This window comes from Marmota monax, unplaced genomic scaffold (genome assembly GCF_021218885.2).
Source record: "Marmota monax isolate L192 unplaced genomic scaffold, Marmota_monax_Labrador192_F-V1.1 WCK01_AAM20220418_F8-fsc00044, whole genome shotgun sequence".
Taxonomy (NCBI): Eukaryota; Metazoa; Chordata; class Mammalia; order Rodentia; family Sciuridae; genus Marmota; species Marmota monax.
The window spans coordinates 13955449-13982316 of record NW_026695198.1 but is presented as its reverse complement, the minus strand read 5'-3'; the positions used below and the strand labels follow the sequence as shown (position 1 = coordinate 13982316).

Genomic DNA, 26868 nt, shown 5'->3' with positions numbered 1-26868 from the left:
TTCATATAAGTACATAGAAAGATTATTTCAGATTCATTCCACTGTCTTTCCTTTTCCTATCACCTCTTCCTTCCTTTCATTCCCCTTTGTCTAATGTATGAATATCTCTTCTTTCTCTCTCCCCCCCTTATTGTGGGTTAGCTTCCACATATCAGCAAAAACATTTAATCTTTGGGTTTGGGGGACTGGCTTATTTCACTTGGCATAATAGTCTTCAGGATTTCTAAATGTTGAGTTTGCATTTTAATGTATAAATTTCACTTCATTTCTTGCAAATACCATAAAGTCTTTCTTCTTTATAGCTGAGTAATACTCCATTTTTACATAAACCACAATTTCTTCATCCATTTCATCTGTTGAATGGCACCTAGGTTGGTTCCATAGCTTAGCTATTGTGAATTGAACTGCTATAAACATTGATGTGGCAAGTGTCATTGTAGTATGCTGATTTTAAGTCCTTTGGATATAAACTAAGGAGTGGGATAGTTTGGTCAAATGGTGGTTCCATTCCTAATTTTTCGAGGACTCTTCATACTGCTTTCCAGAGTGGTTGCACCAGTTTGTAGTCCCGCCAGCCAGTATGAGTGAACCATTTCCCCCACATCCTTGCCAAAATTTATTGTTACTTCTATTCTTGATAATTGACATTCTGACTAGAGTGAGATGAAATCTCAGTGTGGTTTTAATTTACATTTCTCTAATTGCTAGAGATGTTGAATATTTTTAATATATTTGATGACCATTTGGATTTCTTCAGAGACTCTGTTTTTCTTGATTAATTCTTTTGTTTGTTTGTTTTGGTTTTTGGTGGAAAGAAGGAAAAAAAAACCTTGAGCTGGTTTTTGAGTGAGTGGAAACTTAGATCACTTTCTATTCTAGAACAATTTCACTTCTAATATTCTCTTAACATTTATTAGATTTTTTTTTTGCTAACACCTAAGTTTAATAGAATGTGTTCCCTCCTCTAATTCAAAAGTGATAGATGTAAACAAAACACTTGTTATATTTCAAAAGTAATTTAACTTCATACTGCTAAATAAGTATTTAGTCAATGAAATATGTCCGCATTACTTTTGTGAAATATGTTATATGAATGAAAAGTAAGGATGCCAAAAAAGCAGGCTAAGGAGACACCAAGGTTTGAGGTTACCATGACATTATTTTATATTTAACCTACAGTTATTGAGAATAGAAATTAATTTGGCAGAATATCATTCTGTTGTCTGTCTTCAAAATACATAACAATAAATAAACATTCTATTTACCCAAACTAAAAAACAACAACAAAAAAATCATATTCACAAGAGAAAAACAAAAATTTTAAATACCACTAAGTAGAATTTAAAGGGAAAAAATACTTAATTAAAAAAAATGTTAGCAAAGAAAGGAAATCTGTGTTAACCAAAAGACATTCTTGGCCATATAAATTTTAATTTTTAATACAGAACTCATCTTTTCTTGTTCCTTCCCCACAACTCTATTATGTACCAAAAAATTCTTGCTAAACCTCTTGGCAAATTGGTAAGACACTTTTTCTACTTTTTTATAAATTTCACATAATTGTGATTTTTAATTGCCTTGTTAATTTGACAGTCTTTTCAAAAGATTTGATGAAAACAGGAATTTATGGGAATCCGAAAGCATTCATTAAAATTATATTCAATTATGTGCATATAATTATGTGCTCTTATACTGTTATAAGCTTTTGGAGCAGGGCTGGCCATCCTGGCCAAAGTTGAACCATCAAGACCTTTGTGAAAATTAGCTCAGATGGATACACAGTTCAACTACTGCTCCTTCCCAGTGTTCTTCTTCCAGTTTCTCTGGTCTTAAGTCACAAATTCAAGTGTCCTTGCATGCACCTTTGGTTCCCAAAACATTCTGTTTAGCTAAGCACACTCATGCATAATCTATATCGCATGGAAATTGAATTAAATAATGCCTGAGAAGTATTTGGCATGTTGCCCAGTACATAAAACACATCCAATAAATAAGAATAGTCACAGGCTTTCTTAATAATATTATTTAATCATGTTCTTTCCAATTAACCATAAATAGTAGCTACTATTTAGTTTCCACATGAAAATTGAGTAACCCAAAGATCTCAGATACTGATTAACTTGCCAAAGTTGAACAGCTACTGAGGAACAGAAATTGGGGTTTTACTTTGATGCCGGAGGTCTCATCATTAGCTTCCCAACTAGTAAGAGTAACTCACATTGAAGTATGACTATTGATAGACGGAATCCTCCTGAGAAAGCAGCTTGTCACCTGTGTTTTTTGAGTGAGGGAAAACTTAGCTCACTTTCTGTATGTATTTGAGGCTGTTCCATCTGGGACACTTCTTTTTACTTCCTGTCAGTATTCAGGACCTGGAAGTTGGCTAAGCTAAGTTGCAGCTATTCTAACTACTCCTAAGTCTAAGGAATAAGTAAACACAGGGCTCTTCATAACAAGCCTATACATTTGATTTCCTATACTGAAATAATATGCTTCCTCTTTAACCTTCCACAGATGCTTTAATCAGTTATAAACCAATTATACCATCTTAAAATTTCAAACTTGGTAATACTCTTGAATAACTTCCTTGTTTGTTCAGTGTTCTGGAACTAGTTTAGAAAATATAGCATAGCTAAAATTAGCAGTATCTTTCCTGTTTTTGCGGGGAAAAAAAATAGTGATAGCAACTTCTGTCGATTTGTAGAAACCTCGGTATTTAGGTAAGGAACTATTGCATTTAGTAGTTTGGAAAGTTTAATTTTTTAATCAATTTTGAAATAGTCTGTTGAAAATTGAGGCTCAAAAAAAAAAAGCAGTGTAGTTCAAGGAAGAACAGTTTTCATTGCCAAGTCGAACCCATTATTGTTCCTGATGCTGGCAAACTTTCCATAGGAAATTTTGCATTTCCGAGTCCTATCATGTGTTGCATGCTCTCTACGGAAAATTTAAATACCACTAAGTAGAGTTTAAAGGGAAAAGAAATACTTAATTTAAAAAAATGTTAGCAAAGAAAGGAAATCTGTGTTAACCAAACGACATTTAACATGTGGGGAGTTTTGTGAAAATGGAAGGCAGATCCATAGAGGAAAGAGACCAAGGAGAAGGAGGAAAGGAGAGAAAGGGGGAATACTGGGGAATGACGCTTGCCAAATTATATTTTGTGCTGATATGAATGTGGCAATTAGGATATGTCAGCAATAAATTCCACAATTATACAGAACTATAATGCAACAGTAAAAAATATGAAAAAAATCAATGGAGTGTTACATGTGTGTTTAACTAAATTAAGCGTTTGAGTAGAAGTAGTTTCCTAGGGTTCTACTTTATCTAGACTTTTTATTTGTTTCACTAATATTGATTGATTTAATTGAGGCTATAAGATTGGAAATATACATGGATAGTAATGATTTCCTTTTAAAATTCTGGTATATGTTCATATACAGTTCTGCCTCTTCATCTGTTCTGAATGTGTATGCATAATATATGTGCATATGTGTGTGTATATATTCGTAAGTTATATATTTGAAGCTTGAGTTTAGTTTCACAAAGATTGTGATAGGGGAGGAAAATAATTTCCTCTCTGTTCTTCATAGTTCTTAGTTGGGATGAACACCTATGACAAAAAACATGTTCACAAGAGAAAAACAGAAGTTTAATAACGTGGTCTTGCATATGTAGGAGACACCCATGGAGAAGTGAGTGAATTTCCAGGGGGTGGCTTTGAACTTAGGCAGGTTTGCATTCCGTGGTCCCCCTTAGCTGTACTCTCAAGTAGTTTCAGCTACCCACTGTCTACCATGGTCTGAAAATATTAAATTGGAAAATTCGGGCAATGAGCAATCTGTGTTTTAGAATGCCTGCCATCCTGGGCAGTGTGGTGTGTTGTATCCCACTCAGAACATGAGCTGTCCTCTTGTCCAATGTCCAGGCTTCTTTCCCCCACCTGCCCATTAGTTGGTGGTCCCAGTTATCATATCATTGACTGTTGCAGTACCACAGTGCTTATGTCCAAGAATATGTCAAGAAGCCCTAAAGTGCCTCCTTTATTTGAAAAGGTAGAAGGTGGAAACTCTTAATTAGCATCTTCAGGCAGAGTAGATCCTCTACCCATGAAATAGTGAAGAAGGAAAAGGAAATTAAGTTAGTTTTACTGTCACAACACAAACTGCAAAAGTTAGAGTTCTTAGTTAAGATGGAAAAGGCATTACATTTGTGTGATAATGTAGAGGAAGAAACACAAGATATACAGGATCCTGGCTGTCTGTGGTTTCAGCAGTCCACAGGGTGGCTGGTGTCTTGGAAGGTACACCCTGTGGATGAGAGAGCCCACTGTAGTATTTTCCATTGAAAAATAAAAAGAAGGGTGGGGAAGTATTCAGTCACTGGGAGGTAACTAGTAAGAGCAAGTGATCCAAGTCCCTTGATTCAGTCACCTGTCTTCCTGGTGGGGAGGAGACACTTACAAATGCAGATTTCCTTTACAGATGCAAATTTCTCTTACAAAAGATAACTTCTTTTGTTTTCAGAGTTTCTCCAGTGTTTGCAGTTTTTCAAAATAACCAGCTCAAAATAATCCTTATGCCAAAGAGGCATATTTTGGGGTGGCATATTCTAGTCTTCCACAATGCATACAAAATGTTTTAAAAATAGATGACAGTTCAAACTAGAAATTTCCTTTGCCTACTTAACAGAAAAATCACCAAATGCTTGGTGTTTATTTTGAGAGCAGAAAAACAGTTTTGATTCTCTTTCAAGCTACTTGCATGTATGTATTCAGTGTCTTGCATGTATGTTCCTATTTGGCGCTATCTGGCACATTTACTAATAGTAAAATTTGACTAAATGTGGACAAATTGAGTTATGAATTTGCATATAACAGTACACATAACTTGTCTACACAGCACTGGAGAGCCTGGAAGGATATTATTATAGAGACAATGTTTCTGTGGAAGAATTTCAAGCCCAGATAAATGCAGCCTCCTTGGAAAAGGTCAAGCAGTACAACCAGAAACTCAGGTATGTAGCTGCCCAGGTTGGCGTCATTTTTGTTTTTCATTGTCTCTATTTTGAACACATCAATAAGGTTTGGGACATTTCCATTATATTAGATTATTTATTATTTTTACTTTGATATGAAGTCCTCTTATAATGTTTATGATTTCATCTATTCTAATGGCTAATCTTATTCCTAATAAAAATGATAAAGGAGAGTGTTCTTAAAATTTTCATATTAATGTTTCAACTTTGAAAAAGATAAAGAGAAGAGAATAAATGCATCACATCATAGGCCATTTCCAGGGGAGAGGGGGACATTGACATGTTATAGTGGTGTCCCCAAGGAGACTCAGGGGATTAAGGGTAACATAGGTTCCTTCATGTACATGGAGCAGCTGGTGCCTTCTCAAGGGGAGAATATCTTCTACGTGGAAAATATGACAGGGCATGTGCTTGGTATTTGGAAAACTATCTTCTTACAAATAGATATGTTAATGCTTGTATGTTAAGCTTTTCCCTAAAATATTGTTAAGGTACAATGATAAATGGCTGCAAAAATTAACCACCATCAGTGGAGGGAAGTTTATTGTAATTCAGTAGCTTTAATTTTCAACAATATTGGCATATGTATCTTTTTAAAATTGCTTGAAAAATTTAAGCTTTTTATTGTTTGTTTACTTTTGTGCCACTAGGGATCAAACCCAGGACCTTATGCATACTAAACAAGTACTGTATCACTGAAGTACATCCCTAGTCCTAGGCTTTTTATTTATAAAGGGAAAAAATGCTCTACTCAAAAATACTGTTGTGGTATTTTTTGGTTTTTGTCTATGATGGGGCCCCACTGTGAATATAATTCATAAAACGTGGAGGTGGTATATGTTCAGGTGGTTAAGACAATGGGTTGGCTTTTTCCTCTAGGAATGCTTTGCCTACTTACCCGGTCTCACAAACATGGCCCTTCTCCTCCGCTCTCTGGTTCATTGATAAAATATCATTTTCTGAAGTTCTCAGTCTCAAATCCCTACGATCATTTTTACCTCCTTTTAAAATGTAGTTCAAGATCCTGATGAGTCTGAAATGTCTCTTAGACTGCCCCTGCATTATCACCTTGTCTAGATCACTATTTTTTAAAGGTATACAATGTACTGACTCTTTTCACAGCAAGAAGCGAATCTGAAGTTTCAATATCCCACTCTGGGAGAAAGTTGACTCTGCTTTATAAACTATCTTTCTTTTATTTTGGAGCTCCAGTGCAGCCTGGGCACCAGAATGTTTTAGAAGCTCCCCCAAAATGGTGCCTAATCTAGAGTTCTGAAAGGATGGTTCCAAGACCAGCTGCAGACTTGCTAGAAACTCTGGGATGGGTCCAGCAGCCTGGGTTATAACAAAGCCTTCCCTGCAATTCTTTTGTACATTTCAATTTCAGAACCATGATCTCAGGCCGAAATGAATATCGTATCATTTTTCCACCCTGTCTCTTTACTTTATGATTACTGCAGAATCCATTACTTCTCCTCCTCAATAATAGAATTATGTGTACAGAATTCTCATCCTCTCTATCTAGTGAAAGCTCTTTGAGATGAGGAATGAATTGATCTCCGTGTCCCCCTTTGTATTTATCAAAGGGTTTTGCATAAGATGCTCTCCACAAATGTGCTTCATTGCATTAAAGTATTTAAGCATAACTAGCAGAAAAGAGTGGAGGTGTGGCTTACCATTCTCAGCCCTGTGGGGTCTTATAGAATTATTATATATGATCGCCTGAACCGGATTCCTGATGTTTATTAGAAAATGGCACATGTATTAGTTACATGCTATCATATTCTCCTCAGAAAACATTTTAGTGTATATTTCCTCGAGAAAGCATTTTGAGAAGTATGAACTCAGTACAAATTAGATGCCCTTGTCAGTAATTGCCTGCTCTGCATCCTGCTTGCTGCACGTTAGATTTATTTTGCAGAGAAAGGTAATTATGTTCCTCCTTCCAATAGTACCTTCTCTTCCTGCTTGTTTCTTGAATAAGGTGCTAATTTCTTCCTTAATTTTTTCCTGTTACTCTGTAAGCACAAATAGTCCTAAATTGCTCATGGGCAATTTGTTCTTGATTTACAGAGCCTCAAGCCAACATAACCATTTTAAGGGGCATTTACTGTGCCCTTTGAGAAGTAGTCCTGAGGTTTCTGTTTCCTCATAACCCTAGTGCCTTTTTCACATTTACACTGGAAATCATTTCATACTGGACATTAATTTATTTGCAAATTGGATGCCAGAAAAAGCCTCTTTCTCCTTAATCTTATATCAAACTAGTGCTTGATTAGAAGGCATTTTTTAGATTTTTATGAATTTCAGAAACCAAACTCAAATAGGCCTAAGGAAATTAATGTATGGGCTAACATATCAGAGATGTCCAGGGCCTGTGGCTGCTACAGGGACAGTGTGATCGGACATTATGAGTTCCTCAAGAGACTGTTTAGCTTTCTATCTGCTAGTATTCCTTTACTCTGTGTGGACTTCATCTTTGGGCCTCCTTTTACTCTCTCTCTTGGGTAAAGATGGTTACTCCAAACTAGTGTAACATTCGCAGAAGAAGAGAAAATGTTCCCAAGCCCACCAGCTCTAGCCAAGGACCAGGGTAGGCATGCATTAGCTCAGAATAGGTCACAGGCCCATTTCTGAATGGGTTCAACCCCACAGAGGAACAGCAAACTGTCACCAAGAGTGAGGAGAAGGGAGAAGGATGAGCAGAGACAATGGACTCCACTCTAGTTATAGAGATTGTCCTAGAATGGCCAAGAGTAGATGGAAGTAATTCTCTACTGGAAAGAAAATGATGGCCATAATACAAAATGCCGAATTTTGAGAATGTATCAAGTGTCGGTAACACTGCTAGGCAAGTTATGTGGATTGTTTTAAAACCTAATGAGATCTATATATCATTTCCATTATATAAAGGGAACTTAGGTTACCCAGATAAATATGTGATGAAACCAGGATTTAAGGCACAGACTTTTGTTTCTCTTTAATGTCTTTTTTTTTTTAATATTAAATGAGGCCATCTCAATGAATTGAGTGAACATTTTACACTGAAAGTGAATTCTCTGTTACTCAATTTTGGTATCAGAGATTACCCATGGCCCATAGTCCTTCTTTGCCCTTGGTAATTCATTCGTCCGGTTTACTTGAGGTTTCCATTCTTGTGGAAATGGGAAAGACAGAAAATGAACAAAAAAATACATCTATAAACAAAGTTTTTCAGACAGTGAAAGTACATTGAAGAAAACAGAAAGCAAGTTGATGCGTTATGAGTTTGATAGTCCAGAGGGGGTAGTGAGTAATGACTTAAACATTATCCTGACTTACAAGGAGGCAGCCTTGTCAAAATATGGGGGAAGATCTTGACAAAAACAGTAAATGGATGTCATACAGACAAGCTGTCCTGTTGGCGGAGACAAAGAAAGTCAGTGTGATTCTAGTACACACTGAGAGAGACATGCAGAGCCAGATTCTATAAGGTGGTAGACCATTGCAGGATATTTGGGGATTATTGTAAGAACAACAGAAAAGCTGTTGGAAAAGTTTTATTGAGTTAATGCTATTACTTCTACTACATGCATAAGTTACAAATAATCTTAAAAATGGCTGAAGTTTTCACAAGGAGGTAGTAAAGCAAGCCACAGCCAGCTGACTGGTCTAACCAGTATCCTCCCATCTCCTGTGGAAATCCACTGAGACATGATCTGGGAACCTTTGTCACATGCATGATGGCCCTGTTTCTGGGTGCCTGAAGATACCTGGCTGTTTCCCCTATGAGTGAGACTGAGCTGCAGAAATGTCTCACAGATATTCTAAAACATAACCTCCTTCCTGGCCCAAGTCAGATAATATTTTTTATTTTATTTATTATTATTACTATTATTGTTATTATTAGGTACTGAAATTGAACTCAGGCCCTCACACATGCAAGGGAAATGCTCTACCACTGAGCTCCACCTCCAGCCCTTTTTATCTTCCTTTGTGACAGGGTATTTATATTGTCCAGGTTGGCCTTAGACTTTTGCAATTCTCCTGCCTCAATCTCCTAAGTAGGTAATGTTCTTGATTGATTTCTCACCTGTTTAAGAGAAGCAGCATGCATAATTTTTAGCTCTGATATTCAGACAAATTTACAATTATCCCCTCCCTTCACTATCCTCACCCGTCTCTATTCTCTTTTCTACCTATGACTTTCCTTTTTATTCCCTGTGGCCATCAGGCATAGTTTCTATCAGCCTCATTTTCCTCTGCCTACTTAAAGGTGATTTATCATTACCAAACCCTTTCATTTTAATTCATCCTTTTTATTGGCAAAAAGCACTACTACGTGGTGACTAATGAGATAAAACTATAAATGTGAACAGTTCCTGTATCAAAATAGTCCTTGCAGTTTCAGAGGCCTAGGTTATTATTTTTAAATGCAATATTTTCAGTATAAAATAAATGGGAAATAATGAAACTCAGAAGGATACACATTATATATTGGCTGCTGTGATATTTTATTTTTGTGAAATGTTAGCTTCATACTGATTTTTTTTTAGAGCCCACAATTCGCGGTATCTAAATGAAATTCATCATCTCTGTAGGAAGAAAACAAGACAATTATTCAAAATAAATGTTCTCTTGAGGTGTGCCTTTGTGGATAAAGAATGGCACATTAAAAAAAGAGATTTGAAAAGCTAAGCGCATTTTCTGTATAAATAGAAATACTACACACAGGTACCAACCTCAGAGCCATATATTCTGGACAATTTTCACAACCGAGAAATGTCTGCCAAAAACATGTGTTTTCACTATTCCCATGATAGCATCTCTTTGAGACCTATCACTTCTCTCTGTCTCTGCAGAAAAAATAAAATGTTAGTGAGTATGCACCCCTGACATGGGATGGATATGAGGGATGGCAGGGCCTCACTGCCGTTTCACATCTTCACCTGTAGCTATCAAACAGCAGGAAGGCACAAGGGACTCCAGCTCTTACATCCTGTCCCAGACACCAGGCTCACATTCTGATCTCCCTCAATGTCCTCAACACAAAAATACTGTTTCCCATTCCTTGATTGGATAGCAAACAGTGTATCCAGGTTTGAAATAGAAAAATGTCATGTTCTATCGATAAGTATTTATGGAAAAATCATATTAAATCAATGAGAGTACAGGCTAAAATTAGAGAGCAAGTGAATGGGTATGTGAGAATATTAATTAGGTTATAAATAATGCCTTTTTATTAAATTTTTTATTATAGCTGAAGCTCATAGAGTTATGTGATAAAATTTATTTTTTAATTAATCAGAAACTTTCTGGTTTCATATCAGTTCAATATTTTTTCTACTTTGTCTTTTACCACCTGGTTGTTGTTTTTTTGTACCTTTTTTTTTTTTAGCTTAAGATAATCCGTATTTTGGTGAATTTACAACCAGCCAAATGCGTACAATTTATTTCTGTTTTCTGAATGTGAACACAGAACTTTTTTTTTTAAAGAGAGAGAGAGAGAGAATTTTTTTAACATTTATTTTTTAGTTTTCGGTGGACACAACATCTTTATTTTATTTTTATGTGGTGCTGAGGATCGAACCCAGCTCCCCGTGCATGCCAGGCGAGCACGCTACCGCTTGAGCCACATCCCCAGCCCTGAACACAGAATTTTTAGTGTTGCGAATTTTGCTTTACATGAGAAATAATTATCCCGTGGAAGGAAAAAAAAAGAGTCTAGAAACTAGAATCTGAATTATCTTAAAATGCTGAACAGTTCTGGAGACTTCTTTCCTGTATACGAAGTATAGAAAGTATCTCCTGTTTATAAAAACATAAGTTATATTTGAGTGCCAAAATCTCACAAAGTAAAACTAAAGGAACTGGTGGATATTTAAATGTAGTTGATAAATACTGCTTGCCTACAAAGTATCAAGGACAGAGTCAAATATTGGTGTCGTAACAATAGATAAGATCATGGCCTGGCAGCAACATTTTTGTCTGTGGGTTATGATAAATATAAAATACACTTTTCACTAATACATTGTAAAAATACATGAGGCAAATTCTGTGGGGGAAGCTGCGAGGTGCTAGGTAGGTGTGCAGGAAGGGAGTCCCTCTTAATCTGGAATAGATGAAGGTTTCAGGAATGAATGCTTTAAGCAATGACCTTTCCACTGAGATCTAAAAGAGGAATTGAGAGAAAGAAGGGGATAGGAGGTAAACTTCAAATGGAGGGAGGTTATTTTCTAGCAGCGGGGATAGCATGTGTGAAAATTTTAAAAGGGAAAGGAGAAATTGGAAGTTTGAGTTCAAGAGAAACAGGGCCATGAAACCAATCTGCAAGCAGAATCTGTATGCTCCTTTTTTTGGTTTTCCCCTCAATGTCTTTTAACTCAGCTTTCATCTAGGACATACTTCATCTCCTTTGCTATTTGCTAAAAGAGTCTGATTATTTAGTACCCATCTCAAACTTATCTTCTTGCAGGATGCCTTCAGTTACAGCTTCAGCTGGAATTAATGACCTTCTTCTTTAGAATAGTGAACAGCCTCTTGGATTATATTGTTCCTCTTGGAACAGCCTTTTGTATTATATTGTGGATTGTTTGCCTGCCTCCCTCATGAAGCTAACCAGGTCCTAGTTCCCACTATGCTCAGCATAAAATCATAAAGATAGTTGAATTGGAAATCCTATTAATTGTAATATATGGTGACATTTTTTTGGACATTATTATTTTACTGAATTTATTCCAGTATCTAGTCTACTGTGTGTTGTATCCAAAAAATTTCCAGGCTATTTGAAGGGTACAGATGCTGACTCTGTTGGAGACCTCTCCAGCATATTTATCAGTGTAGCCAAGGTTCATAAATTTCACGTGAGACAAGATCAGAGGAAGTTGTAGTGGCACTTTGAGAGCAACATCTCTTTTTTATTTGAAAAGTACTATAATTCTATTAAACCTTTCCACCATTACTTTACCAAGAGTGAAATACAGCTGTATATACATTTATGCATGTAGTCATATTTAATTCACCTCGACTGTACTTATTTGAATTCAGACTAATTCATTTGCCCTTGAAGGATTTTAACTATAACTATTTTACTTTTACCTTAAAGCAATTTTAATGCATTTTTTAGATAAGGGCAGAACATGAGATTAGAATTCCTTAACTATGAGTTTTCACGTTTTTGTGAAGAGTCCTGCACTGTGATAATATTCGTAAGGATGAATAGATATACTGGCTGACAAGCAGAAGCAGATAAAATGGTCTTCATTTTTCAAGGATCCTTTGAAAGAAATCATCTCTATCTGGATACTAAGAAAACCTATTGTTTTCTGTCCCTAAGCTAGGAAATGCTACTGTTTTCACCAAAGCACAGGAAAGATGAAAGTACTTCGTGCTCAGAATTTCCTTTGGAATAAATGAGAACTGGAAGTGTCAAAGAAAACCTAAGGATACCCCAAAGAATCAGTTAGGGAAATATACTCTGTGAGAAAAAAATTTTCAGTGCTTATAGAAGCAAGATTGATTTTTATTTTTAACTCTGCTGACTTCTCTATCTGATCACAAGGACAATCAGCCTTAAAAATATATTCAAGGCAACTTAGTCAAGCTTCCTGGGTGAATTTGTTTTTCCTACTGCTTTTGTTCAGTTCCTTTTGTGGACATTTCAGACTTCTTTTATTTTGTGCATGTGCCATGGAAGGTGAATAAATGGTTATAAATAATCCTTTCAAAGCTTTAACCTTATATCAGTAAGGAAATTTAGCTTGGATCCAGAGCTTCTCATACAGAACACATGATTCCAACCTGGAAGAAATTAATATGGATATATTCTTTATTTCTTGTGCATTTAGAGTTTGGTTAAGGAAGTCAAGACCTAATCTGACATGATGAAGATTTGGGCCTAGTTTTTCTTCTGTTAGGTACAGGGTCTCTGGTCTAATTCGTAGGTCCTTGTTCCACTTCGAGTTGAGTTTTGTGCAAGGTGAGAGATAGTGGTTTAATTTCATTTTGCTGCAAATAGATTTCCAGTTTTCCTAGCACCATTTGTTGGGGCTGGAGATATAGCTCAGTTGGTAGAGTGCTTGTCTTGCATACAAGGCCCTGGGTTCAATCCCCAGCACCAGCATAAAAAATAAATAAATAAATAAACCCTAGCATCATTTGTTGAAGAGGCTGTGTGTGTTTTCGACACCTTTGTCTAGTACAAGATAACTGTATTTATGTGGGGTTGTTTCTGTGTCTTCTATTCCATTGAAACTTGTGATTTGTGAGAAGAAAATAGAACTTGATTTGTTAAATCAATTGCCTATTGAGATAGACTGCCCAACTTTACCTGAGGGCAAGGTTCTATTCGTATATAGACTCAAGTTTGTGAAATTCTGTCATTTAGGAAGAAAATCAAACAAAAGTGTTGCTTGGTTTTTGGTAAATTTGGCCAGAATAACTCATTTCAGTTGCCTTGGCCAACTCTTAATCATTTTTCTGGCACCTCAGAATTCACTTCCATGAGGTCTTTCCACCCTGTCCATATGAGTCTTTTTCTTTCTATTCCCTTATGTGTCTGTCTCTATGACACCATTTATCACATCATGTTGTATGTTCATTTTATGTGTTTCTCCTTTTCACCTAGCCTTCTCTCTCTCTCTCTCTCTCTCTCTCTCTCTCTCTCTCTCTCTCTCTCTCTCTCTTTCCCCATTGCTAGCAAAATACCTACTAATAGATAAGTGAATACAAATGCCCAGAAGTTAGGGTAACCAGACCAGGAGATAAGATGCAAACAGTGGTAGGTCCCTGACTAACATCATGATAACTTCAGCAGACTACCTGGGTGAATTTGTTTTTGGAGAATAGTCTGGACTCTATCAATGTCCCTTGGGTCTTCCTAGTCACTCCCATCCTGCTGTGGGAACTCTTCCTTATGACTCATCAGTATTTATTGTGCTCTTAAATGGAAGTACAGGCATGCACATAGCATTGAGGATACAGAGATGATTCAGAATCTAGAAGGAAAAGAAGAGTAAATGAAATGAACAGGCTATTTTGAAATACTCCAGTGAACACTGACAGAGATAGCAGGATAGGCTAGAGAGCATGGAAAAAAGAGTACTAGAAAAAGACTGGGAAGTTTAGGGATTGGGGGGTAGTTCCAAAAGATGATGCTAGTGGAGCAGCTAGGCCTGTTTTAACAGGAGATAAGCACTGTTTCACTGGGTGGAACAGTATGCTCAGGCTCTGTAGGACAGTGAAGCAGGAGGGGTGTGCAGGAACAGACCATGAAGACCTCAGATGCCAGCTAAGGAGCTTAGGCTTAAACATGTGAGTGAAGCAATTTGCTTTTGAGTTCTAAGCAGTTGGGGGTAAGAGGGATAATGATACCATGGAGGACAAATAAGGGGTGAAGAAGATAATGGATGAACAAATCCCTTGCTAATCTCAAGGAATCGTGTTTTCAATAGATCTAATAGCACATTCATGGCATTTCTCAGGAGCCAAGTGAGAGAGATGGGGGGGGAGAAACACCTAGAAATATACTTAGTAGACCAAATGACATTTAGGTCATGGTGGCAGGGATAGCAGAAATATGAAAATCTGCAATTATATAAACAAGAAGAAACAGTATAATGATGTGAAATTGGCCACTGCTTTATTCTAGAGGATGTTCATCAAACTTGTATTCCAGTCCCCATTTCTCTGTTGCCTAGCTCTGTGCCTGGGGCAAGTTCTTAGTATCTCCAACCCTGTTTCCTTCTTTGTCTTTGGGAGTTAATTGTGCTTTATAGACTGTTCGGAGTGTTAGCTGAGAAGAAGTATGTTTAGTCCTCAATATTTACCTAACAAATAGAACAGCTGATCACAGAGATTTGTATCTGAAGATGGGTTTCCGAGGATTCCTGCCGAGCCACTTAATTGGAAAGCAAAATTAGTATCAAGAGTTTCTCCAAGATGCTTGGTGTGGGTGCAACTAGCCTCTCTGTTCAGTGAGAAGAACGTAGAAGAAATTTGCATAAATGCTACGCAAAATGGAGCGGGAGGAGCTTGTTTGTGCATGGAGATACTTCTGAGAATAATGCAGATAACTGCATTTGAAATCACGCCCGAAAGCTACACAAGGATAGGTGATGTGGGAAACTATTTATCAGAATGTACAGCTCCAGCTGTGCTTCTAGTCCCAGATTTAGCTCAGATAGGAAGTAGGTTTGCCCAAATCTATCGTAAACAACTTTGTTCTCCCTCCAGAGAACATGCCCATCTGGTGCATGCCAGAATGCAAGATCCCTGAGGGAAGGAACTTTATACTCTTGCTCACTGCTATATTCTAAATATTGAATATTTCTTTGTGCCTAGATTGATACATAAAAATACTTATTGAAGTAATTCAATAAAAATATTAAGAACATGTCCTTATGAATAGAAATTCTTTCTTTTATAACTCTTAGGTTCCTGTTGAATGCCATGAAGATTTCAGGAAAGTAAGGCAGATTTTGCAGTAGTTTATCAACAGTAAGGGCAAGGCATATTTTTTAAAGCATCACATCATTTACCTCTTCACTTCTATCTAATACAACCTGGCAGAGTCTATGATAAATAAAGGATAAGGCTGTCTCTCTCCTTTCCCCACCAGCCTTTCTGTCTTATCTTCTCCTCCTCCATTTTCTGATTTTACCTACCATTTTTCTCTTTCATTCAACTAAGTTCATATCTACTCAGTTAATCTCCCAGTTTTTTTTTCAATGCTTTCCCTCTCTCCATGGAATTCAGCAGCTTTACACAGACTTAAAGTTCGCGATCTAAATGGCATACTCTTTTTCTCACCTGTAAGACTCTACTCATGCCTTAAAGACTCTTCTTTCCCTTGGCTTAGTAATACCTCCTTGTCCTAATGTGCTCAATAATGTGCTTTTCTAGCACTCTGCTAAACCTTTCTAGTTGCCCCCACTGGATTGCAATTACCATTTTGCTTTCTCAGTCAATAACTGTTAGGTCCTTTGCAGATAAATATTGTCTTATTTTCACATTGTTATCCCCAGCATTTGTTTATGAACAAATATATGAATACAGAAATCTGGAATTTAGAGATATTTGAGTTCCTACAAAACATAAGTAACTAACTAAATAAATAAATGACCTAGGAGAATGTTCAGAGTGACAACTGAGTGGCAAGGCAGAACCTAGGAAAACAGATGCTTAAGGGGTGGTAGGCAGTGAAGAGTAGTCTAGGAGAGGAGGCAGAAAAGGGAGAGCAAGAAAAATATGTGAAAATAAGCAAGGTGCCTGGTCAGTTTGTAAAGGCTAAGAGAATAAAGAATTTGAAGAAAGAATGGGCACCATTTCTAAGAATAGATTCAGAAAGTAATGTTTGGATATTGTCCACTGAATTTTGGTTAATGCACAGTCGTGAGCATCATTGGAGAGGATGGCTCTAGTGGTGTGGCAGGAGCACCCTGGTTATAGTCAACAGAGCATGGGTTGAAGGGTTGGAAGTAGCATTGGCCAGTTTGGCTTCCCTGGGATGGATTTTTGTTGGAAGAGGAGAAGTTATTGGACAAGATCTAGAAGGGGCATGGAGTCAGTGAATTTGGTCGAACTCCCAGTTCTTTGCAGGAACGACTCAGTATTGCAGGAGGTTGTCCTTTGTTAATAATGGTTGATTTTTCATTCTGTCCTTAAATTGTTTACTCTTGTTGAAATTCAGAACTTCTTACTGAGAAACTCCTCTGTTGGACAGTTTTCTAGGTGTTGAGTACATGGTGTTAAATATGAGAGAATCCCAGTCCTCATTCAGATTATCTTTAATTCCAATTTATTGAATTTGTACCTTTGATGTCTTTGCTTATCTGAGGAGTGAAGTTACCAAAAGAGTTCTGAGGAGGGGGCTTCATTTAATTAATGGACTTATTTTGAAATATTTTCTATGTCTCTAAATTCTTCTAGTAACATCTTTCTCTTGTCTACATATCTGTAATTCTAGTCCAATTATATTTTCCCTGTTGTTCCCTCAGAAAATAATAACTGATAAATAATGACTCTACATTATTTTTCAGATGAGTCTCATTCTAGAATTGTTGACCTTAATATCTTCAAAGATGGTGACAATTTCACGCTGCTTCAGCCAATTTTAATTAAGCTCCTTGAAAGTTTAAGATAGGGCAAAGACCTGGATTATCTTTTCCAGCCAAGTATCTTTTTTTTCCTACTGTAAATTCATTTCATAAGAGAAATAGTGAATGTGTGTATATGTTTTGTGATGGAGAAAATTTATGTTACTTGACAGTTTTTTTTTTTTTTTTTTTTGACCAAATAGCTAGCTACCATTTATGAGGGACAATTTTCAGTACTTTTTGAAACAGACTCTTACTTGAAAGGAGATGCATTCGCCTAGGAATTGGTTGAAAGCTGACTTTCATGAATGCATTTTAGAATTAATTATTCACTTATTTATTCAAACAAAATATGTTGAACACTCACTGTGTTCCTGGCATTCTGAAGTGATAGGTAACTTCAAGGTGCTGATAGTATAATGGGGAGAGAAACGTGAACAAATCCCACAGATATAAAACTGGAGATAATGAAGTTAAAAGAGGTAGAGGGTGCTGGGGTATATGGAAAAGCCGGTGACTAAAGATTAACTAGAAAGCTTGAGAAAGGAAGTAATGCTGAAAATGGGTCTTGGATAATGAATAATAACTAGGATTGAAGCCAGGTGCAGTGGCACATACCAGGAATCCCAGCGGCTCAGGAAGCTGAGGCAGGAGGATCATGAGTTCAAAGTCAGCCTTAGCAAAAGCAGGGTACTAAGCAACTCAGTGAGACCCTGTCTCTAAATAAAATACAAAATAGGGCTGGAGATGTGGCTCAGTGGTTGAGTGCCTCTGAATTTAATTCCTGGTAATACTACTTACTATTACTACTACTACTACTACTAATAAATACAACAACTAGCATTGAATGACTTACTATATGTAAGGGTTCTATATTTAAGAACCTTGAATTTGGCCAAATAAATGATAACTCATCTTTGTATAGATTCTGGTGCAGAGTATACAAGCTAAGAATTAAGATACACAAAATGCTTGGTGTTATAGAAGATAACCATATTTATTTTCATCTCTTCATCTTTAGAACGGAAAAAGAATTTTGCTGTATCATTTGCTAGAGTCATTTATAGGTAGAACAGTGCTGACATAGGTTGCTAGAGAATTTTTCCTCTTGATTATAGTTGTCACTCTCTGAAGTAGAGGTTGTCAAACATCCTTGCTCACTAATGTTAAGTTCTGATGATTGTTTAAGTATTAGGTTTCAATGCTAATTGAGTCACAGCCTAATACTTATAAGACTAAGAATTTCTCTTGCATCAACAACAACAAAAAAACCTTTTAAAAATATTTGTAATGATTATTTAGCCATCTTTATAATTAAAAATTTTAATGTATTTCTTTTCCTCTTTCAGGTAGGTATATTTAGTTGCTTTATAGTATGGTAACTCCAACTTTTATATACCCTAGCTCCCGTAAAATAAAAGTCCAATTCAGTTCATTACTACATCAAATATTAGATATATGGCATGTGTCAGAAGAGTTTTGTGCCCATGAAAAGTATATAATTTAGCTGTTGGATGTGGTGGCACATGCTTGTAATCTCAGGGGCTTGGGAGGATCACAAGTTTAAAGCCAGCTCGCTAACTTTGTGAGGCCCTGTCTCCAAAAAAAATTTTTTTAAATAGGTCTGGGGATGTGGCTCAGTGGTTAAAATCATCCCTGAGTTCAGTCCTTGGTCCAACAACAACATAAAAGTACATAATTTAGCACAAGCAACAAAATGAGTTCAACCTAGAATAATAGGATGAGATAATTTATTTCAGTAGAGTTCTCAAGATTTCATATTTGAGCTGGGCTTAATAGTATCAGTAGAATTTTGCCAAGCAGAAGAAGGTGAGAGGGAATTCCAAGCAAGAGAGAACAATATGCAAAACGGTGGGGAAGCTTATAATTCGTGGATGGTGTGTTGTGGGGGCAGGGCATGAGCAAGGCAGAGCACAGTCCTGAGACATGGGATGGAAAATCTATTGGTAGATCATTAGGAAAACCTTCTAAGGCCTGGCTTTATTTCACATTTTGGGTACTGGGGATTAAACCCAGGGTTGCCTAACCACTGAACCACATTTGTAGCTCTTCTTATTTTTTTTCTTTTAAATTTTGAGACAGAGTCTCACTAAATTGTTGATGGTCTTGCTAAGTTGCTGAGGCTGGTCTTGAATTTGCCTTCCTCATGCCTCAGCCTCCTGAATTTCTGGGGTTACAGGCATGCTCCACCATGTTCCGTCTAAATGATTTTAAAGTAAAGCAATAAATTGGTTATCTTTGTACTTTATGTAGGTAATCCTAAAAACAGACGGTATTTTAGTTACAGAAGGTATACAGAGAAAGAAGTGATAGAAAAGGAACAGACCCATCACTGCTACTACTAATATGTTATTATTATTATTCTAATGTTATTGTAAAATAATATTATAACAATATAATAATATTATCAATAGTGTCTTTGTAAGACTTTTATGATTTTAAACCTAAATAGTTAGCTTGTTATTTTCAAATCAAAGATTACCTTGAAACATAATTATTAAATTAAATAGTTATATAAAAAATAAAATGCCACGGACTTTAATATTCTTCCTGGGTATGATGAGGAGTGTTTCATACAGTATAGGTAAACATTGTTTAGAAAGCCTTTCTTACTTTAAAGGATTTGTTTCTTTTTCTCTCCATTTCCATAGAGATTGTGTTCCATAATCACAGAGCATTGTTTTGTCATTGGAAAATAAGTATATATGAGTGTTTTAGCATAGATGATATCTGTGGTAATAGGTACATATAGTGGGTACAGGAAAAAGGAGCGTCCACCTTAGCAGATTCATGAAAGGAAGAGCAAAGATCAATGTGGAATAAGAGGATGTTTGTAAAGCAGAGAATGGGATTTCAATCCAGTCAGGTCACTCACAGTAGGAGCTCAAGACAGAGACTGAAATGAGATTATTGACCATAGTATGGAGTAACGCATATCTCCACTGTGTCTGACACAATAATTACATTTTCAGAACACAAAAGAAGTTGGAGAATGCTATCTATCCATCATCTATATGAAAGGTTTTCTCTCTGGTCACACCTGTGGCCTTTCTTGTTAACTTTGTAGCATTTTTTTTTCCCCAACATGGAACACTCAAGATTTGGAAATGAAGCTGAAAATGGATATTGGCAGTAAAACCTTTATGACAGACAAATCGAAGATAGTCCTAAGTACAGATTTTCTGTTCATGTAAGTTTACCAAGACTAATGCTTAGGGGCACGAAAAATGGATGGAATGGAGGTGCAAATTAACATTCTCCCACTTTTCCACTCAGCCTGTATTTTTTTTTTTTTTTACTGTGTGTGGCCATAAATTGAAACTGTCTAGTGATTTTCATTTATACAAGAGAACAGTGGTGTTTCACGAGATGTCCTATAGTTTATTTATTTTTCTAATTTAAGTGTCATGATAGTCAAAAGCAGTTCTACTGTAATACCCATGAGACACCCAGTCACACCTGTGCTCAACTGCATTATAAGGACTTACCTGATCCTGTGAACAGTATGCATGATTGACCAAATGCCATTACAGTTCTTTTTGAAATGCAGAGTAATCACTAAAATCCAAAATACTTGTAAAATAATCAGAAACAACCTGGTAACAGTTTAGAATATTTTTTATAGGATACAGTATTAGGAGATATATATTTGTCTGACCAAGTGAAAAATTTCTGGAAATGATCATAAGTATAGAAATGAACTTATAAGCAATGATCTAGAGAAGAAGCAAGAATATAGCAAAGATCTAGGCTGAAAACTGTACTTCCTTTTTATTTATAAAATATCAGAGACTCTTTTGCCTTAATCTTCTCTCTTAGAAATTGTATAGCCTCTAAGCTGCCCAGAGAAAGGGCGGGGGAAAGTTTGCCAAATGAGAAGGTTGGTCATTGATGTGACTTTTGGTTCTCTCCCATGACAAAATAATTTGCTTTAAATATTTCAGATGAATCTGCTTCATTGTCTCCCATTATGTGAAAAACTGATTAAAATTGATCATCCCATTCCTGGAGCATGAGCCTGACCCTGTTGAACTAGATGCTATTTACCTTTTTAAGGAAGCTGTTTCCTGTTAAATTAGTACATGAACGTGCATAACTCTGTGTAAATTAATCTCAATGTGCCACAAACTTTGTTTGTTTTGTTTTGTTTTTCTCTCATGGCAAGTGTCAATTCCCTCTTCATTATATTACTAGGGTCTTGGTATTAAATGATTCTTTTCCCTTCTAGGATCTCAGGCAGCTCAAATTTCCTAAATTTTCAATTTTATGAGTTAGTATTTCTTCCTGTCCAATTCTTTATTGTAGCTCTTAGCTAAGCCTGCATTTTTGTAGCCCTTCTTCACTACTTAACAAATGAACTATAGGTTTTTAGTTTGCTATTTTATTTTCTCAGAACATGTATCCAGTCTTCTCCAGAGTTTTCTCTCCTTCCCTTCCCTGAACCCACTCTTTATTCCAGTTGGCTTCATCCATTCTATGTGTGCTGAGCGGTTCATGGTGTTGCCTTTACTTAAAATGTCCCTTTCCTATTTGACTGTCAGAATCCTAATCCAGCCATCCAAGTCCAACTCTTACACCTTATTCATGTGCCCTCCTTCTATATGCCCAGCAACTCTTGGCACCTTTTAATTTACCTGCTATTATCTGCTTTCCATTAAAAATGCATGGGTACTTGTCTTTGCTATTAGATGGTAGGAAAAACAAGACAAGGTTCATTTAATTGTCATTATTTAACATGAATATGTTTATAACACTCCTTACTAAAACACATGATATTATCACCTCCTTCGTTGGTATTTTATTCTATGAGAATTAAATGAAAAATAGTATCATAATATATTTGTTTGAAGTGGCAGAGTTAATTTACAAACTTGTGACAGGGAAGCCTGATGTACATCAGCCTGAAAGGAAACCTACCATTCAGCCTGGGTAAAATAGCAGCACACATTCAAAATGGCCTTAATAAGGTTTTCTGTATTCAGACAAAGGACAATGACTTCATTCTTACTAACCTCAGAAGCATAATAAACTACTGTCAGTTCTGGCTTTAATCCAATTTTTCCATTAACTTTTCCCATAAAATTTGATTAAGGGCATTGCAAGACTTTTGTAATTAAGGATAGTGCATTATGAATTTATTTCTTGTCCATGGTTTGTCATAGTCTAAATGATAATTGAAATTCTGTGAATACCTGTAAACCTTCTGGATGGCAAAATATTTGGCTGAACAACCTTTGTTCTGATGAAAATACCCCAAATTAATTTCATCCTTGAGTCCAAATTCTTACTTTAACAAATAATAGAATTTAAAAAATGTGTTGGTTATTATTGCATGGGAGTGTTGAAGTGGCTATTACTCCTTATTATCTTCTCTGGACTTTATCAGTACTTTGGTATACTTTATAATATTTTATTAATATTTGTTAATTAATAATTATTAATGCGATTTCCATAATCATGGATTGGTAATTGTTAATAATTTGTAATGTGCTTCCATTATTATGGATTAACAAAGATTTACCACGGGCACAAATATGGATGTCAGTGTTTTCAACTCTAAACCTGTAGTAAGCCTTTATCTTCTAAGAATTTTTTTTTTTTTAAAGAGAGAGAGAGAGAGAGAATTTTTTTTAAATATTAATTTTTAGTTTTCGGTGGACACAACATCTTTATTTTATTTTTATGTGGTGCTGAGGATCGAACCCAGCACCCGCGCATGCCAGGCAAGCACGCTACTGCCTGAGCCACATCCCCAGCCCTAAGAATTTTTTTAATTGTACAGATATATCATTAGCTGGTTTTTGTATTTCAGTTTTGTTATGTAGCCTTTAAGATGTAATTGTTTCTAAATAAAGTTTTACTTGATATGGGCTACATTTCCAACCTATAAAAGTTATTTATCTAACTTATTTTCTTTTCATCAAATATGGACTTTTTCTTTAAAGATTTTGCTCCATTGAATGTTTGAAGATTTTTGTCAAGTCTGTTGTAAGTGAATAATAGCAGAATCAGATCATCCTCATCTAAACTGCTCTTAACTGTCTAAATCAGCGACAACTTTGTGGGGTTTTTGTTATTGTTGTTGTTTGTTTTATTTTTAAAGAAACATCTCTTTCAGAAAGAAGAAAGAGTGTGCCTAGTGGTGGTGGCAAATTTCTGTAGCAATGCTCTCCTTACGTGGCACTAGTGATCCATGGGCTTCTTTTATAGAATGTTTTTCTCCCCAGATGATTCAAAGTTTAGAAGACCCGCAGTTTCTACAATTAATGCAATGAGCTCTTTAAATGAGTCTTTTTTCCTTTGACCTAAAAATATTTTTTTTCTATTTAGACCTAAACTTCTATTTATGCACTTATCATGTAATAATCTAGATTTCAAATATCTAACTTAAGTTTCATTTTTTAACCTCTATTTTTTAAATATTTGAGATGGTCTCAGGAGAAAGCAGAAAGAAAGTCTTTGGCTTTATATTCCTAACCATGTCTAAAAATCCTCCTAGACTAATTTCCCCCTTTGTGCACTTGAATAATGGTGCTATTGAATGAGTCCTATTTGTTAATCACGGGGCTGAGCATCTCATATGTACTAATTTAATCTTCAATAATGTGCCTTATATATGTTAGACAATTTCAAAATCCATTTTTAAAATGAGGAAAATCATGTGTGGTCATCCTTGATAAAATATGAAGACAGAAGTTAAAGTCACAGCTGAACTCAAAAACAATTATTATCTCTGTGGCCAAGGAATGGAATTGAAATTCAAGAGACGAATTATAGGCTGGGCTGAGGCCTCTGGCCTTCTGGGCTTTGGAGAAGGACAGAGCAGGCTAGGACAGCTTCTTCCAGATAATGGGAGATCAGTGTTACCTTATACTGTGTGGAAGTCCAGAGCTAGCCTTGCTATTTGAAACCAGGGCATATAGCACTTGTCTGGGTCTAAGTGAAGGATGAAGTCTGCTGCCTCCTACTGTTTGAGACTGCCATTACTATGGTGCTCAGGGTTTAAGATGCCAGGAGTTGGCCAACAGGGCACTAACTAGGAACTGAACCAGACACTCACTGGTTAGTGATGGGGCTGTTAATAATCTGGATGTCAACACAATGTCATACTCAAACCACTGAGGCAAAGAGGTTACAGATGTATGATTCTGGGCACCAAATGGATACCAAAACCATTTTCAAGAGAAGGATGGCACTAGAGCCAATAATAGAACTGTATAAAAAAAAATCTAAATAAAAATAAATGAAAGAAATTCTCATTTCAAGGGAACTTACAAACTGTGATTCCAAAGCACATGGAGAAACCTGACAGTAAGAAAGACAGCCAAAAAAACTGACCATTTATAATAAATACATCCTAGAAGAATTTGATAAATTGAAACAGCCTGGCAGAGTATATTATGGATGCTTAAAATGTAAACAAGGGAATACCATCCATAAAGAAAGGCTGAAAGTCTTAAAACAAACAAAAATCAGTTATCTAATTATAGTTTACTTAGAAGTATTTCTTGAGATCATATACTCAATAATGGTATACTTCCACCATATTACAGGTGCTAGAGATACAGCAATAAACAAAACTAAATAAAATCAATATCCATATAGGGGGTTTATAGTCTAGTAGGAAGTTTACCTTATAATAGCAGAAATAAAATAAGAACAGGTGGAAATCTTAGAAATGAAAAAAAAAATCATTGGAATACAGTTTCTGATAGAAAGGATAAACTGCTTGACACAGAGATAAGGGTTACTGATCTCCCATTATCCTGAAGAAGCTGTCCTGGCCTGCTCTGTCCTTCTCCAGAGCCCAGAAGGCCAGAGGCCTCAGCCCAGCCTATAACTCATCTCTTGCATTTCAATTCCATTCTTGGGCCACAGAGATAAGATAGATTCCAGAAGTTATTACAGAAAGATATTACAGAGGAAATCACCTCGACTGTAATAATGGGAAAATAAGATATTAAGAGAAAGAAAGTGTGGTGCATGTTGAAAGAGAAAGAGGGAGAGAGAGAATACCTGAGAATACGTGGACATGTGTCAAATGAAAGTTCCAGAAGAAGAAAACAGAAGCAATGGTGCAAAGATGAAACTGTGAGAGAGAGAACTGCTATTGCTTTAGAATTGAAGATGAGACCCCTCAAGGAAGTCAGAAATCTCAGAATGTCAGAAAGGACATTATGAGAACCTATTTGGATAAAGAAAAATAAATCTATATCTGAACACTTTTTGGTTAAACTTTAGAGGATAAAAAGAAAACGTTAATAGAGAAAAAATAAACCACCTTTAAAGACCATTAGAATGAAAACAAATGCCAAGAGCAATATTGAGGGGGGAAATTTACAATGAATTTGGATTCTAGAATTATCTGCCACAATATACCACAAGCAAACAATGACTGAGAATATGAATTAAATAATCAACTTAAAAAAATATTCTTGGGGAAGAAAGCCTACAAAGAATAAAAAAAAAAAAAACAGGAAAGAGGAGCAGAAACTCTAAGAAGTCATTAAATTTAATTCTTTATTTAAAAAGTAAAAACTAAAATCTGTGTAAAAACGTATAGACCAGTCGTGGCAGCTCACACCTGTAATCCCACTGGTTTAGGAAGCTGAGGCAAGAGGATCATGAGTCCAAAGTCAGCCTCAGAAATGTAACAAGGCCCTAAGCAACTCAGTGAGACCCTGTCTCTAAATTAAAATACAAAAGAGGGGTGGGGCTGTAGCTCAGTGGTTAAGTGTCCCTGGATTCACTCATCTCCAGTACCAAAGGAAAAAAAATGGTGTAAGACTACACACAAGTAAGAAATATGAGCAGGTAAATAGAGGAAACATAAATGGCTGACAATTATATACAAATTGGAAACAAACAAACAAAAAAACTTGTAATGAGGCTCCTTCCTTCTATTGCACTTTTCCTTCATTGCCTCCCAACTCCCTTAGATTAAGACCCAAACTCCTTAGCGGGGTACACTGTCTGTACCTCCTGAGTCACCAACTGGAGTTTTTATCCCTCTCACACAACCCAAGCTTTGCTTCCTTTTTTGATAACTGATTTCCTCTGGATTGTTGCTTTCCTGACACTGGGGAAAATCTTGAAAATTTTCTAATGACTCCTCAAACTCCTTGATTTCGCTCTTGATATAGTGACTGTAATAGGGACTTAATTTCCTGGCACTTGATGGTGCTCTGTGGCTCATGTCTTCCTAGCCATCTTTGGAGCCACACACTGCCTGGCTTTCCTGTAGTTCCCAGGCTCCTCACAGTGGATGTGCTCAGGGGCAAGGGGTGGCTGTGGGATTCCGGCTTAGAGTGTTACCTGTATCTTGAAATAAATCTCTTAGGAGTTCAGAATGGATTCTAATGAGCAACAGCTGACTTTGGATGCTGAATTGGTACAAATTCTTTTGAAGAAGAGTTGAATCTTTATTTTAGAGAGGAAGAAAATAATTCTAAATAAGAATGAACATAATTATTGTTTGAAAGGTACTCTAAAAGTTTCCTAATTTATATCTAAGATAAGATTCATCCATATTGCTTTATCTTAAAAAGACAAAATTAAGCAATACTACTACTAATAATGGGACTAGCAGTGTGTGTGTGTGTGTGTGTGTGTGTGTGTGTGTGTGATAGAGAGAGAGAGAGAGAGAGAGAGAGAGAGACACTGAAAAAGCAAGCACTGGGCATAGATTTCTCCCTCTTTGTTTTTGCCTGTTACTATCCATGTATTTGATAATAAT

General features: G+C 36.2%; 1 protein-coding gene and 1 non-coding gene across 2 annotated transcripts in view; both read left to right on the top strand.

The window, feature by feature from the left end:
* Nucleotides 1-26868, top strand: part of Prex2 (phosphatidylinositol-3,4,5-trisphosphate dependent Rac exchange factor 2) — a 298856-nt gene that overhangs the window by 224942 nt on the left and 47046 nt on the right. The window contains exon 35 of the mRNA XM_046428586.2: nucleotides 4902-5016. Coding sequence (XP_046284542.1) covers nucleotides 4902-5016 — 115 coding nt within the window. The remainder of the gene's footprint in view (nucleotides 1-4901; nucleotides 5017-26868) is intronic.
* Nucleotides 13065-13138, top strand: Trnaa-ugc (transfer RNA alanine (anticodon UGC)). Its single transcript has one exon. It is a non-coding gene; the product is annotated as a tRNA-Ala (tRNA).